This window comes from Gigantopelta aegis, chromosome 2 (assembly GCF_016097555.1).
Source record: "Gigantopelta aegis isolate Gae_Host chromosome 2, Gae_host_genome, whole genome shotgun sequence".
In the NCBI taxonomy this organism is placed as follows: domain Eukaryota; kingdom Metazoa; phylum Mollusca; class Gastropoda; order Neomphalida; family Peltospiridae; genus Gigantopelta; species Gigantopelta aegis.
In genome coordinates, this window is record NC_054700.1 from 19,485,804 (window position 1) to 19,501,388 (window position 15,585).

General features: G+C 36.7%; 1 protein-coding gene across 1 annotated transcript in view; it reads left to right on the plus strand.

The window, feature by feature from the left end:
• Nucleotides 1–6,565: 6,565 nt before the first annotated feature.
• Nucleotides 6,566–15,585, plus strand: part of LOC121382453 (protein Wnt-4-like) — a 65,205-nt gene continuing 56,185 nt past the window's right edge. Inside the window, exon 1 of the mRNA XM_041511980.1 lies at nucleotides 6,566–7,111. Within this exon, the coding sequence (XP_041367914.1) occupies nucleotides 7,041–7,111 (71 nt within the window). The 5' untranslated portion in view covers nucleotides 6,566–7,040. The remainder of the gene's footprint in view (nucleotides 7,112–15,585) is intronic.

The window sequence follows — 15,585 nt, forward strand, 5'->3', positions numbered from 1 at the left end:
CCAAAGGGCATGGTGTGTACTGTCCTGGCTATGGTAAAGTGCTTATAAGAGTATAAAAGATCTGTTCCTGATTTATCGGTTGGAGTAGCCTGTTTCGCGGAAGCGGGTTTCTTTCTTGACCAAATGTCGAAATAACTATGATAAACACAAAACAGCCGTAGTTTAAACTGTCTAGGGCGGGATGGTACCCAGTGGTAAAGCACTCATCTGGTGCGCGATCGGTCTAGGATCGATCCCCGTCGGTGGATCCATTGGGCTATTTCTTGTCCTAGCCACTGCACCAAGACTGATGTATCGAAGGCCGTGGTATGTGCTATCCTGTCAGTGGGATGGTGCATATAAAAAGATCCCTTGCTGCTAATGGGACATTGTAGCGGGATTCATCTATAATACTATATGTCAATATTACCAAATGTTTGACATACAATAGTCAATGGTTAATAAATCAATGTGCTCCAGTGGTTTCGTTAAACAAAACAAACCTTAACCTTTGCATTTCACTAAATCCTCTTTTTATATATATATATGAATAGAAAATCCTTCTATGTTGCTAGCACCTCTTCTCTAACTCAATTAAGCGTTGCAGCCCTACAGGCGAAAATTTGAATTAAAGAGGGATATATGACTTTTAAAGGAGGCTTCTGACTTTTTCTTTATAAAGTTGTTTTTCTTTTCCAATCCATTAAAACATTTCATCTTATTAGTCCGACCAGTGGCACATGACTAGCATATCAAAGACGATGGTATGTGCTGTACTGTGTGACGGGAAAGTGCATCTAAAAGACCCCTTTCTGCTAATGCAAAAACAAAATGTAGCAGGTGTCCTCTAAGACTTGGTGTCAACAATTACCAAATGCTTGACATCCAATGACCGATGATTATTAAATAAATGTGCTCTAGTTGTGTCGTTTAACAAAACAAACTTTCGCTTTAACTCTCTGGATCTGTAACACAGACAACTGTGTTTATAGACTGATAATATACCCATGGTTTCGTATTCCTTTGACGCTCTTCAAAGACGCATGGTTCTTGAATTCTTTTTACAATCATCTAGTACAAACAATTATGAGCGACAACTCATGTTCCCTTAAGATCAAGCATCGAAATCAATATTCTATGTGGAACACGGGAGTGAAGAATCAGTGGAAGTGAACGCCAACTATGCCCAGATTTGAAACCAGTATATACCCAGTGTTCTGAGTTGTACAGGTTTCAATTTGACAAACCAAACTTGCATATGGCAGTCCTCTTGCTTTGGTGAAGGGATTCATAGGCGTACGGGCTTCCATTGAGTGGGGGTTAGGGGCAGGCTGATGTTTGTCTGAATTAAACAAAAATGCCCGAATCCGGATGACAACATTTATTCATAATAGGATTACTACCAAACAGCTATATAGGGTTGCAAACGACTCACTACTAATTTTTACATGGATTACAACTAATTTTGAGGTTAGAATGATGGAACTATATGGTAAAAACATCTAAGCGTAGCACATTTTGCCCGAATATGAGGTTTTGCTTGAGCACTAGGCTGACAGTTGCCGCCCGCAGCCCCCTTCCTCTCCCCATGCTCCTTCCACTTCCTGCCCCCCCCCCCCCCCTCCCGGCTCGTACGCTTATGAGAGGGAAGGATCCGGGTGTATTGTCCGGAGGAGAGCCGTAACCATTTTACCGTTCATATTTTTACAGAGGAGGCCAAATCAATAAGGTGATATATAATTTTTTACATATAGATAGCGCTTACCTCAGCAAACACATACACGCATGTACGCACATTCATGCCCACAAACATACACACAAAAATATACACATGTAAACGCGCACACCCAGGCAATTTTACACTTAAATATACTCATCTTAATGTTGCGAATGGGTCATTTTCTATATGCATGGTTTTGGAGCGATTCGGACATATAAACGGGCGCGGAATGCGAAAAACAAACACTAAAAATGTGTTTGTAGTTATCAATTACACTGGACCGGCCTCGGTGGCGTCGTGGCAGGCCATCGGTCTACGGGCTGGTAGGTACTGGGTTCGGATCCCAGTCGAGGCATGGGATTTTTAATCCAGATACCGACTCCAAACCCTGAGTGAGTGCTCCGCAAGGCTCAATGGGTAGGTGTAAACCACTTGCACCGACCAGTGATCCATAACTGGTTCAACAAAGGCCATGGTTTGTGCTATCCTGCCTGTGGGAAGCGCAAATAAAAGATCCCTTGCTGCCAATCGGAAGAGTAGCCCATGTAGTGGCGACAGCGGGTTTCCTCTCAAAATCTGTGGTCCTTAACCATATGTCTGACGCCATATAACCGTAAATAAAATGTGTTGAGTGCGTCGTTAAATAAAACACTTCTTTCTTTCTTTCTTTCAATTACACTGTTTCTATATTCGCGTTGAGGTTGTTCGTAATCGCGCCCGCGCCTCGCCAAAAGCCGCGCACGTAGAAAAGCGGCCCAAAACTATTAATTTAAAGAATAATGACGGGTTTCCTCCCTCAATATTTGTGTGTTCCTTAACCATATATCTGACGCCATATAACAGTAAATAAAATGTTTTGAGTGCGTCGTTAAAACATTTCTTTTCTTGTTTTTTTTAGAATAATGACGAATATTTACGTTGTATAATATACTGTAATCAAAATTTAAACAAAGTCCACTGTTGAAGGACTGTTGATCTTTTTTTCGGATCAGAATATCAAGGGAATTGGTATGCTTTTTCTTTCTTTTTCTTTCTTTTTCTTTTTCTTTCTTTCTTTCTTTCTTTCTTTCTTTCTATCGTTGTTTTGTGTTTGTTTTGTTGTTTTTTTTACTCGTTTTTAGTTTTTGGTTCTGTTTTTGTTTGTTTTCTATGAGTCGTTGTTTGTTGTTGGTGTTTTGAAGCTTTAAGGTTGATAAGGGGTGGGATTACAATGTTTCCTCTCTAATTTTATAGACCGAATGCCACAACGGCCTTATGTTAGACACTTACTAGCAGCTGGATAGACAATACGATGGGTTATTATATCCATGACAACCGCTGATTTAAAAAAGAAATAATAATAATAATAATAATAAATAATAATTTAAAAACCTTAGATAGTACAGTTTTTTGTATTGATAATTCAGTTTAGAAACTTAAATAATAAGAATAATTAGAAAGCCATGAATTTTTTTTAAATTATTATTTAATTATTTATTTATTTATTTATTTGATCCATGAAGCATTTTCAATTTGTTTATTTTTCTGGGAGTCACTAACAACTACTCGAACATTGCAACTAAATTAAATAATGATCCAAGCGAGGTATAAAAAAAACACAACAAAACAAATCAGAATAAGAATAAAATTTAAAAGCGCCAAAGACCACACATTGTAGATTGGCTAATAGTAATATATCGACGTACAGTTATGTTAGGCAATTGATTATAAGCTTACTAACGAACACATATATTATCTGGTGTGGCAGATAGCTGACATTTAGATTTACTATAGCTGCGCCTTATAATCCAACTGTTTACTTTGGCGAGTATAGTTAATCTGTGCAAAACAAACACAACGAAACTTTTATGTAATTTACTTATTTAGGAATTTAATCATAATACGTTTCAAAATAACTTTACCCTAGTCTCCCCAGTACATATACGGTTTCTGTTTTGCATTAATTGAATTTTAAACTATTATAAACGACCAAAAACTCATTAATAATTTAGTAAAACAAGGTAAGTAATGCGTAAATAACTGATAAACGTTGAAAATATTTTATTGTCTAAGAAGACTGGTCAATGACTAATAAATATAGTTGGGTGGGTTTTTTTAAGTTAAAAAAAAGTTTGTTTCTGTTTAACGACACCACTAGAAAACATCGATTTATTAATCATCGGCTATTGGATGTCAAACATTTGGTGATTTTTACTCGTAGTCTTGGAGGAAGCCCGCTACATTTTTCCATTAGCAGCGAGGGATCTTTTATATGCACTTTCCCACAGACAAGAACGGGACGTAGCCCAGTGGTAAATCTCTCGCGTGCTGCGCGGTCAGTCTGGGATCGATCCTCGTCGGTGGGCTCATTAGGCTGTTTAATATTCCAGCCACTGCACCACGACTGGTATATCAAAGTCCGAGGTGTGTGCGACCATGTGTGTGGGATGGTGCATATAAAATATCCCTTGCTACTAAAAAAAAAATGTAGCGGGTTTCCTTTCTAAGACTATAAATGAAAATTACCTAATGTTTGTCATACAATAACCGATGATTAATAGTTCAGTGAGCTCTAGTGGTGTCGTTAAACAAAACAAGCTTTTAACTTCCCCACAGACATGACAGCATATACTATGGCCTTTGATATACCAGTCGTGGTGCACTGATTGGGACGTATGGGGGAGGGGGGGGGTGGATCAGAGAATGGGTCCACTGAAGTGAATCGATCCTTCGACGCAAGCACCCCAGGCGAGCGCTGTACTGACTGAGCTAGATCCCTCCCCTTAATGTCTGTTTTCATTTCTTCGTAATCCGCTATAGTTAATTCATTCGTTAAGTCAATAAGCAATAACCATATATATCAAGAAAAAAAAAGATAATATAAAGAAAGAAAGAAAAACGAAATAAAAAGACGAAACAAGTTTACCTGTTTGTATTTAATCATGAGACGAATTTGCTAAAGGGTGTTTATTTTAGATGCGTTTGAGTCTTAAACGCAGACCAAATAAGACGTGTGTTCGTTACTAAACACCTGCATGCATCGTAAATTATTAACCATAGACGACAGTTCAGGAACGTTATACGCGACTTAATTGGACCAATACTTTTCTTAAATTCGCCTCTAAGGGTTTAAATGTTATAAGACTCTGATTCTTTTTAATGGAAGGTATCTCACCTTACAATGTATAGCCTATGTCCTTATTCACTTGGTAGAACGTAGGAGCTGTTTAACGGGTGCGTTTAGACAGTATATCTTCCAACCAAGATTTATTGGTCAGGGTATACCGAGAAAGGGGCGGATCAAATCCACGGCACAGTGGTTAAACTACCGTGTTTACAGTTAGAGTTTGTTTTGTCTAACGACACCACTGGAGCATATTGATTTATTAATCATCGTCTATTGGATGTCAAGAATTTAGCAATTTTGACGTAGTCTCAGAGAGGAAACCCGCTACATTTTCCCATTAATTACTAGCAATGGATCTTTTAAATGCACCATTCCAGAGATAGGACAGCACATACCACTGCCTTTGATATGTCAGTCGTGGTGCACTGACTGGAACGAGAAATAACCCAATGGGTGCACCAATGAGAATTGATCCCAGACCGACCGCGCATAAGGCGAGCGCTTTGCCACTTGGCTACGTCCCGCCCCTTTGGTTCTAATAGTGAATGTTCGTACGTGCTCTCTCTCTCTCTCTCTCTCTCTCTCTCTCTCTCTCTCTCTCTCTCTCTCTCTCTCTCTCTCTCTCTCTCTCTCTCTCTCTCTCTCTCTCTCTCTCTCTCTGTGTGTGAGTGTGTGTGTGTGTGTGTGTCTGTCTGTCTGTGTGTGTATGTGTGTGAGAGTCGATCTGTCTGTCTGTCTGTCTTTCTACATCATCCATTGTCTTGAGAAAATACTACAGATAACTGGGCGTGTATCCAAGGCAGAATGGTCGAACCTCAGTTGTCATTACCAATTAATGTCCCGGAGTATATACAAACTTTGGTAATAAGGGGTTTAATACCAACGTAAGTACGCTTTTTAAACAAAAAATAAAATCAATAAAATATTTTTGGAAAAAATCTACATTTTTAACGTAATGTTTTTAGAAGGTGGAGAAAGGTATCGTAAAAAGATTGTGCTTTGTACGAGTTCCAAAATATTGATAATTTTGAATGGTTCTTTCATTGGATATAAACGTTAAAATAAGTTAAAATTAAAAATAAATAAACAAACACACACACACACACACACACACACACACACACACACACACACACACAAAACCCCGAATCAAAACAAAAAATAACCCATAGAAACAAATAAATAAATATGGCTAAATAAAATTCCTGTATCCAAGTTCATGAAACGTAGTAGTAGTCGTTAAACGGGTACGAGAGTGCCCTCGAGTGTCTTCGTACACCCGATTAAGATCCGCTTCGCTTGACCGTCCTGATACCAACCCGGCCGAGATCCGAGCCTTGTGGGCAAATTGCGATCACCAGTAGAAACATTAAGTAGTTTGCTAAGTCGCTCACATCTTCGCAATTGTCTGTTGTATCTCCGCGTCGCTTCTCGCTGGGTTTTTTGGAAGTACAGGAACGTATCCAGCTTTGAAATCAGAGTAAAACTCTCCACCGGTCGGCTTGTTGGTTGGCTGGAAGCGAACGTGTTTCCCCGATATCATAATACCCACTGAACAAAGCCTAAGACACCCTACTATTACCAAATTAATTTGCTCTTACGAATCGGGAGAGTGACACCGTATTGACTAGCCAATGAGAAGCCGTTACACTTGTCAGAGGCGGAGAGAGACGATTCGTTTCTTAAAAACACTTTTGTATTCTTCAGACGTCGTCGGGAAGTAAAGGATATTTTTTTGCTTGGAGATGTTTCGAAAGGATTAATTTCTTTTACTTACTGCACCTAAACTAACGAAAGAAGAAACTACCAAAAAATTCGTTTCAATTCTGTTACCGAACCTGTATATATAACTCGATACAATTAAGGAAGAGAAGAAGACAAAAAAGCAGTTGTTATTCGGCAATTAAGTGCAAAGAATCCTCATAAATTTTTTTGTCGTCTGCTTCTTTAATAGAGTGGTATCTTGTGATAAAGAAGTTCTTTTTTTTATATATATAGTGCAGCTAGTTCGGTGTCTTTTCTCGGATCACTTACATACCATTGTGTGTGTGTTTTGCGACGGGCCGCGTTTTCACCTAACCCAAAACGTGGGGGGAGAGAACGAAGTGTCGGGGGGAACACGAGTAGTACCTCTGTCGGCTTCGCATATTATGGAGGCGGCGGAAAGCGGCTCTTGAGTTGGATCACCAGTGTAAAGATTGTGTAAAAAAGAACAAGGGTCCGTCTTTCTACAGGATGCAGCTCGGCTTGCCACAGTTGACTATCATCATTGTTTCCGTCCTGCAGACTGTGCACGCCTCCTGGTGGTAAGTTTTTCAATTTCCCTACCTGTATCAATTACCTGTGTACATGTTCTATAAATTTATATGTCTAATCGGGCGCGTGTGTGCAGAGAGTGTTTCGACCCCCTCAGCCCTCACTTTCAAACACATTTTATTTTTAAATGTATTTTATGGTCCAGCATATCTAGACCCGCCACCCCCGACCCCACCCAGAAACATCGATCACCACAGTCTAGACCACCCCCCACCCCCCTGCACCCACGCCTGCTAATATTCCATCTCCCCTGCCTTACAGTTTTCAGGCCCGTAGGAACGATATCTGAAGAGGGGTGACTTAATATCTAGTTGGGGGGTACAAACCAGATTTTAATATCTTTCTTTATATAGAGTTGGGTGAAAAAGGCGTACAATTTCGTCCTCAAGTGGGAGGCATGTTCCTCTACCCCCTGTCCACCCCTTCCGGTTTCTACATGCCTGATTTCAGTTAATAGATTTCACGTCAGTACCTAGCCTGTAATAACTAAGAGCAGTTGAAAAACGAAATACAGAGAAGAGACAAAAAGGACACTTTTAAATTGAAACGGATTCTTTTTGTTAATTTCGGAAGGTACCGCCCTGGATTCTATATATATCGTTAGCTAAAACTATAAGAACGGTCGAAAAAAGATAGGGGTATAACAACCAATTTTAGAAAAGAAGCAATTGTTTACAGCTACCCCCACACCCCTGAATATAGGATATAATATTTATGCTGCCATAAAATTATTTTACTCTTCATGTATCATGTTACCTTAAAAATGTATTGCTTACAACTAAGTTAGTGCTAGTTACGTGCCTGAAAACAGAAAAAGATTTTTTGTTATATTGCTATCAAAGTATTTTTGTAATCGTATTTTGTGATACGTTTGTTCATAACTAAATTACGGCTATTGTTATGATAGTATAACAAACGAATATGATTTTATTTATTTTTACTGTCATGAAAACAGTTCGTAATCGTGTTTAGTGTTACCGTTGCTAACGACTGATTTAAGATTAGTTAACGCTGCTGAAAATAGGATATATGAATTATATTTCATCGAATATTTTAATAATCATGTGTTGTTGTTTTGCTTACAACTAAATTAAGACTATTTTTGTGACAGTATACATAAACATATTTCTAATTCGTGATTGTGTTATTCCTGCTTACAATTAATTAAAGGGGAAGTGGGCTAATGTAATGATAATAGGATATATAGTTATATTATCATTAAACTATATCAGTAAAATCGTGGGGTGTTTTTTGTGTTACTGTTGTGTTAAAATACTAAGGCTATTTTTATGGTTGTATAAAAATGGGACATGATTTTTACATTATCATAAACATTATTTTCGTAATCGTGTTTTGTTAGTGTTGCAAAAAGTGAATTTAAGGCGAGATATATTTTTAAAATAGGATATGTTTAACAGTAAAATGTCGAGTTTTCGGGTGGGGGATTTGATATCTTTTTATGGCGATTTTCGCAGTTAAAAACATATTTTTGTATTGTTTTTGGTAGCACATGAAGCACTAATGAGAAACGTTTTGTTATTTCCTTCTGATTGATGTAGTGTTACTGTTTCTTAAAACACATTTTACGGTTTCGTTACGGTAATAAAAATAGGATTCACAAAATCTTGAAACTGCCCACCAGAAGCACTAATGAAAGACGTTTTCTGATCTCTTTCTGATTTAAACAGTGTTACTGTTTCATACAATTAATTTTATGCGTCTAATACAATACTGTAATAAAAATAGGATTCAGAAAATCTTGAAACTGCCCACCTGAAACACTAATGAAATGCATTTTGTGATCTCTTTCTAATTTATGCAGTGTTACTGTTTCTTACAACAAATTGTAGGCTAATACAATACGGTAATAAAAATAGGATTCAGAAAATCTTGAAACTGCCCACCTGAAACACTAATGAAATACATTTTGTGATCTCTTTCTAATTTATGCAGTGTTACTGTTTCTTACAACAAATTGTAGGTTAATACAATACGGTAATAAAACTAGGATTCGGAAAATCTTGAAACTGCTCACCCTAAGCACTAATGAGATACTTTTTCTGATGTCTTTCTGATGTATGCAATGTTACTGCTTCCTTCAACTATTTTTAAAAGGCTAATACAATACGGTAATAAAAACAGGATTCAGAAAATCTTGAAACTGTCCACCTGAAACACTAATGAGAGACGTTTTGTTATTTCGTTCTGATTTATGCAGTGTTGCTGTTGTTTTCGGTGTGTTCTCCGTAGCTGTGTGGTTCTTGACAAGCAGCCCTATTCTTTCGACAACCCATTGAAACCGATACACACACGGTGTAAGCCTACTTAATGGTGTGAGAGACAAAAAATGCAGTTACTCCATTGTTGATGGGGGGGGAAAAAGCTCTCAAAAATACAATCTGAAATGAAACTGAATACGGCTCTCTGCGTGTCATTTTCGTCAAGGTTTACATTCCATTAGATTTTATTGCTAAATGTATATATTATATATCAAATTAAAGCAGTGAGTTAATTTATTAACTGAATTAACAAGTAGAAAGGGAACAAAGAAAAACCACACACACACTTATACACACATATACCTGTGTACACACACACACACACACACGAGCGCACGCACACTCACACACACACACACACACACATATATACATATATACATATATACATATATATATAAACTATTACATACGTAAATTTTAATATTCATGTGTATTAAAAATGCACATTATATTAAAATAACAAATTGTATCTTATTCCATTATAATCTCTTTTTATAATATTGCTTATTAACAGGTTAGAGATATTATTGGACATAAAAAAAACACATCAACATTACAATTATTAGCCAATTGTCAGAATCATAATCATGTTATTTTCTGGTTGTTTAGGTTATTAAAAAAATTGTAAATATAATATGTAATTTTGAATCAGGAAATTACAAATGTGTTTAACCTAATCTGGTTAAAAATTAACAATGGACTCATTTGACTACTTACTATTTTGATAAAATGCTTAAACAATTAACACTATTTATTTCATTATATTTCTATTGTTTATAAATATATTTATTTGTTTTGTTTGTTTGTTTGTTTGTTTATTTATTTTTTTATATATATTTATTATTTTATTTGTATGCTATTTAATTTTGTTACATATTTATTTATTATTTATTGAATTATATATTATTTACTTACTTTATTTATTTCTATTACTATCTATTTCTTTATTAATTCGTATTTATATATAAGTAATAATATTTATGTAATTAATTTCTGGTTTCATTCAAGACACTAATGCATAACACCACTAAACAAAATCCCCCACATGAAACCGACGTTAATCTTGTCTTCAAAGCGAAAACACTAAAATTCTGAATGAGGGCCTAACACTGTTGAATGTAAATACTTATGTGAGAGGGAAGTAGTATATTTAGAGTGTTATATACTGCGTGGAAGTGATTTAAATATAGGGTTAAGGGGGTAGGTGTTTGCGGATGTCGGGCGGTGATTTATGAAGTCTACCCTAATGGTAGTGTTTTGCCTCCAGATGGGATGTCCGCCTCTGGTAGACACGTCGACCCGGCAGTGTTTATCACCGTGAAGACCGCAAACTACGTCTACGTCTGGCGAGTAGATATTATTATTGGGATCACTTGCCAAGTTGTAAGGTCTCGTTATTTAAGATGTAACCTTAAACTGGAGGCACACTCCTCGCTTAAAATTGGTTTATTTATTTATTTAAAAAAAATTAAAATTATTTCTTTATTTTGTTTTTATTATTATTTTTATTTTTTCTTATTTATCTTTATTTATTTGTTTATCTTTATTTATTTATTTATCTTTATTCATTTTATTTATTTATTTATCTTCATTTATTTTTTTATTTATGAATATAGTAATAAAAAGTATAGTAACTACTTCTACTACTACTACTACTACAACTACTACTATTACTACTACTACTACTACTACTACTACTACTACTACTACTACTACTACTACTACTACTACTACTACTACTACTACTACTACTACTACTACTGCAGAAATAGTGGTGGAGGTGGTGGTGGTGGTAGTAGCAGCAGCAACAAAATCAATAGTAATAAGAAAAGTAATAGTAGTTACTAAAATAAATAAATAAATAAATAAAATTAATAATGAATTTAAGTGATATATTCTATCTTCACTAATTGAATTATATTAAATACATTATTTTTACCTACGTCAGCACGAAGACAATCGATGCTAATAACAAGCTATATGTATAGTTTAACATTTGCGTAAAAATAGTTTTGACAGAAGGTATTAAATAGATATTATTACACTCGCGTGTGTGTCGCACTGATTTTACGAAACGAGTGTCAGGATTTTGCTATTGCCCGAGCGAGAGCGAAGGTAATACATGAATCCTGACACGCGTTTCATAAAATCAGTACGACATACACGCGAGTGTAATAATTTCTTTATTATCCATGTTATTATTGTTGTTTTCTTTATGAATAACAAGACCCAACTCAAAATGTTTCAGCCACAACTAGAAGGAGACGACGAAATGACATTATATTTCAAATGCACAGTCTGAGCTAGGACTGGAGAAGCAACGTGTTATGTTATGTTATGTTATGTTATGTTATGTTATGACGTCGCTTCCCTAAATTACATCATTACACTTGTTATTACACGTGTGATTCGTATGATTATTATTAACTCGGTTATGTTGAACCATATGGATAATAATATGAAATAATTAGCGTTGGTGCTGCTTTTCCTTAGTTTATTTGTTTTGTCGTTTGATTGCGTGTTTATGTCTTTTGGTTTGTATGTTTTGGTCGGGGGATTATGGATGTTTTGGTGGTGGGTTTTGTTTGTTTTTTTTTTTTTTTTTTTTTTTTTTTTTTTTTTTTTTTCTGTATATCAAAGTAAACTGTTTGACACTGCAATGCAATGTCTTATTATTTATCAATGACGACAATAAAATGTATGTTTTTATTATTAACTCTTTCACAACAAATATGTTCGTGTGGTTTCTTAATGTACTTTTCCGTAAAAGTAACGAAATAATAAACAACGAATATGGTGGATATTTTTTCTCTCTTTCTTGTGGAATTATTTAACTATTGAGAGTCCCTATGGAAATCGTATCAAGCACTCTGAGAGTGGTGTATCGAATAGTCTGACTAAGCCCACAATCCACCCACTCCTCCTGTCGGTAGACACATTTTTCACATTCCTGCCAGTTGTCCACACTTAGCATAACGAAAGTCAAGCCATCATATTTATTTCATATATATATATATATATATATTAACATTACGCTTTCTGCTAATCGATAGAGTGCAGCTAATATGTCAGAAACGGGTTTCTTCTCTCAGTCATGGGATCCATTGGGTGAAAATGACACTGGACAGAAAGAAACGAAAAGCTTTAAAGGTGTCATAAACATCCTTTCTTTTCCATTCCCATATTCTAGGAATGTCTCATTTAAAATTGTCATTCTGAAGAAGGATCCCCCACCACCCCAGTGTGAGCACTATCAGTGTATATGGACGATTCGTCACATTTCGGTGGAGTGTAATCATCTTGGCCCGACGAGAGAATTTTTTTTTTATATGTATGGTAATTCAATGTGATAAAATCGTTTCCATTCCACCCTGAACTTATTTTGAAGTTCTTAGCAAGATGTTGGATTATATTCAACATTTTAATATACTTGTACTTACTTACGGTACCTTTGATATTTAAACTCCTGTACAGCTCTTTACACTGTGTTTTATTTTAAATTTTAAATTTTGACACCCAGTAGCCGATATATATTGTGTGTGTGTGTGTGTGTGTGTGTGTGAGAGAGAGAGTGTGTGTGAGAGAGTGTGTGTGTGTGTGTGTGTGCGTGTGTGCATGGGTGTGTGCATAGGTGTCGTTGGACATTGATTGATTCATGCATCATTCACTCATCCATTCATCCATTCATTTTACTATTATGAAATTCGTTATTATATATAATCTGCTGATTTATTTAAAGGTATACGGCTGTTCCACAATCGATTACATTAATCTCTGTCTTAGACAGACAGCCCAGATAGAAAATGTGTGTCCGGGACAGCATGCTTTAACCTCTATTGAAATTAAGCACAAAAAATTCAATTTAAAAAAAAATGTATTCAAAAGTGAAACGTTTAATAGGAGTGGAACAAAATCCAGTCTTTGATTTAAATGGACGAAAAGAATAAAACCGCAAGGTTCCTGCGGAGAAAAGGGGGTGATAACCACTAGACTATTCTTGCTGGCATCTAACATTTGTAGCTTTGTTCCATTCTGCGAGTCTTTGACATTCTCATTTTCATTTCTTTGTGCAGCAATGTTTGCTTTGCTACTTGGTCAAAGTATTGCCTTCAACATGCAAGGCGGTGGTCAGTTTTTGAACACTGTTGACCCACGTGCGACCGATAATGGACTGCAGTGGTCAAATGAAGTCAACACCACGTTAACCTTTACCGCGACGATTGCCCGTCTTTGATGTAGTTTATCATTTTCTTGGTGCTTGTTTGGACACTAAATACAACACAACACGAGGACAAACACGACTGGAAACAATACTATTGTGGCGGCGGCGGCGGTAGCGATGAAGAAGATGATGTCGACATTTATGTTGGAAGTTTTGACGATTGTGAATGGCTTGTTTTCGTCGACTCTGTTTTATGTTGGAGATTGTGTGTAAACCGCTGTGGCAGTTCACAGTAGCCTCCGTTATCAGTGGGTTGCTGCAGGGAGAGCTGTTTGTTCGAATGTCATTCAGCTCGTGTTTCGAGAAACACTCGACTCACTTTTATATCCCCTTAACACTCGACTCCTATTCGTAGCTTCTATATTATATATTTTTTTGTAAACTATATTTTATTGCCCCAGAAGATGGCTGTTATGTCTGTTTATACATGATATCATTATATTTTATTGCCCCAAATCGTTTTTGTTATGTCTGTTTATATATGATATCATTGTAATATTTATTTTGCACGCAACAATATATTTGGAAGTACGCTGTTATCTCGGCGTGTTATGTGGCATAATCTATCATCACGATTTAAAAACTTCTTTATTCTACCTCAAGTCAAATATCTGGATACACTAAGATATGAGTGTATGTTTTTTCGTGGCATGATAAAAGTATATACAAAATGTTTAAATGTGACTTTAATTATTGGTCATGTTTCATTGTTAGCAAGTGCGTTGCCATACTACAAAACTGCTACATATTCGTAGAATTTAAATCATAGTTACATGCCTGTTTGTCGCTAGAAACATATATAGCGATAGCTAGTTTCCTATCTGCCCTTCCTTTGTCTCTGCCCCTGTCTCTTTCTGTCGTTTTCTCTCTCTCTCTCTCTCTCTCTCTCTCTCTCTCTCTCTCTCTCTCTCTCTCTCTCTCTCTCTCTCTCTCTCTCTCTCTCTCTCTCTCTCTCTCTCTCTCGTGTCTCAAGTGTCGACATATCCATATTATACAGCAAAGACGTGTGCTTCAGTTTAAAATATGCTGGAGTGTTTTCCTTTATGAATGGAATAAACTAGTTCATACTTCAAGAACAGTATCTGTGTTAATTGTTGAACATTAACTATATCGTTATTTATAAACGTGGATAGATTTCCACAAGTCTGGTAAGGAAACTTTCAGTCTGACATTAGCATTTCAAATTGACCTATACATTTCCCTTCTGGCTCTGGGCATTTCACTGAGAACATATTCTCCTACTTCTTTCTAATCAGTTTAGTTTTAATAATGCCCAGTCCTGCCTTTGGCACACCGTGGAGTTTTTCTGGGTTCTCAAATCCATAGATTTTCACTCGAATGGCCGACGTAGCTGATGCATAAACGAAGTTACAAGGACCCTTCAAAGGGTTCGATGCTAATCCTAGCTGGGAGGAAACCGCGCTGCTGAAATATCGTCCCGTGACCGCCAGCGTCAGAATTCCAGGAACAATTGATACTAGGAATCGCTTTCGCCGATTGTTTCGCTCCCAGTCATGTTCCCGTTCTCCCCCTTGCCTAGCCTGATCCCTTTCAGAAACACTTTTCCTCACATCAAAGACTTTAATCACGTGAAAGTGATACCGACGTCCGGGAACAAGATTGCTTTGCAATAAAAATTACATGCATATGAACTTTTTCCTTCGCATTGTTACTGGCGGAAACGCGCGGCTTTTGTAACGTTTTATTTCGCGCCCAGGCCACACATCTCGGGAACGTGATTGTGCGAGAGTTTGGCGGTGCCACGAACAGCCGGTCATACATTAAGATCGTTTTTGCACGCGTGGTGTTCTGGCGGTCTGGATGGTATTGATGCATGATTGAAAACAGGCAAAGTTTCTTACCACCTCCGAGTAACTTAAAAGTGATACTGCAGTATTCCCTTCCATACGAGCGAGGTGTAATTTCTTAACGATAGCCGATACGATAAGATCCCCCCTCT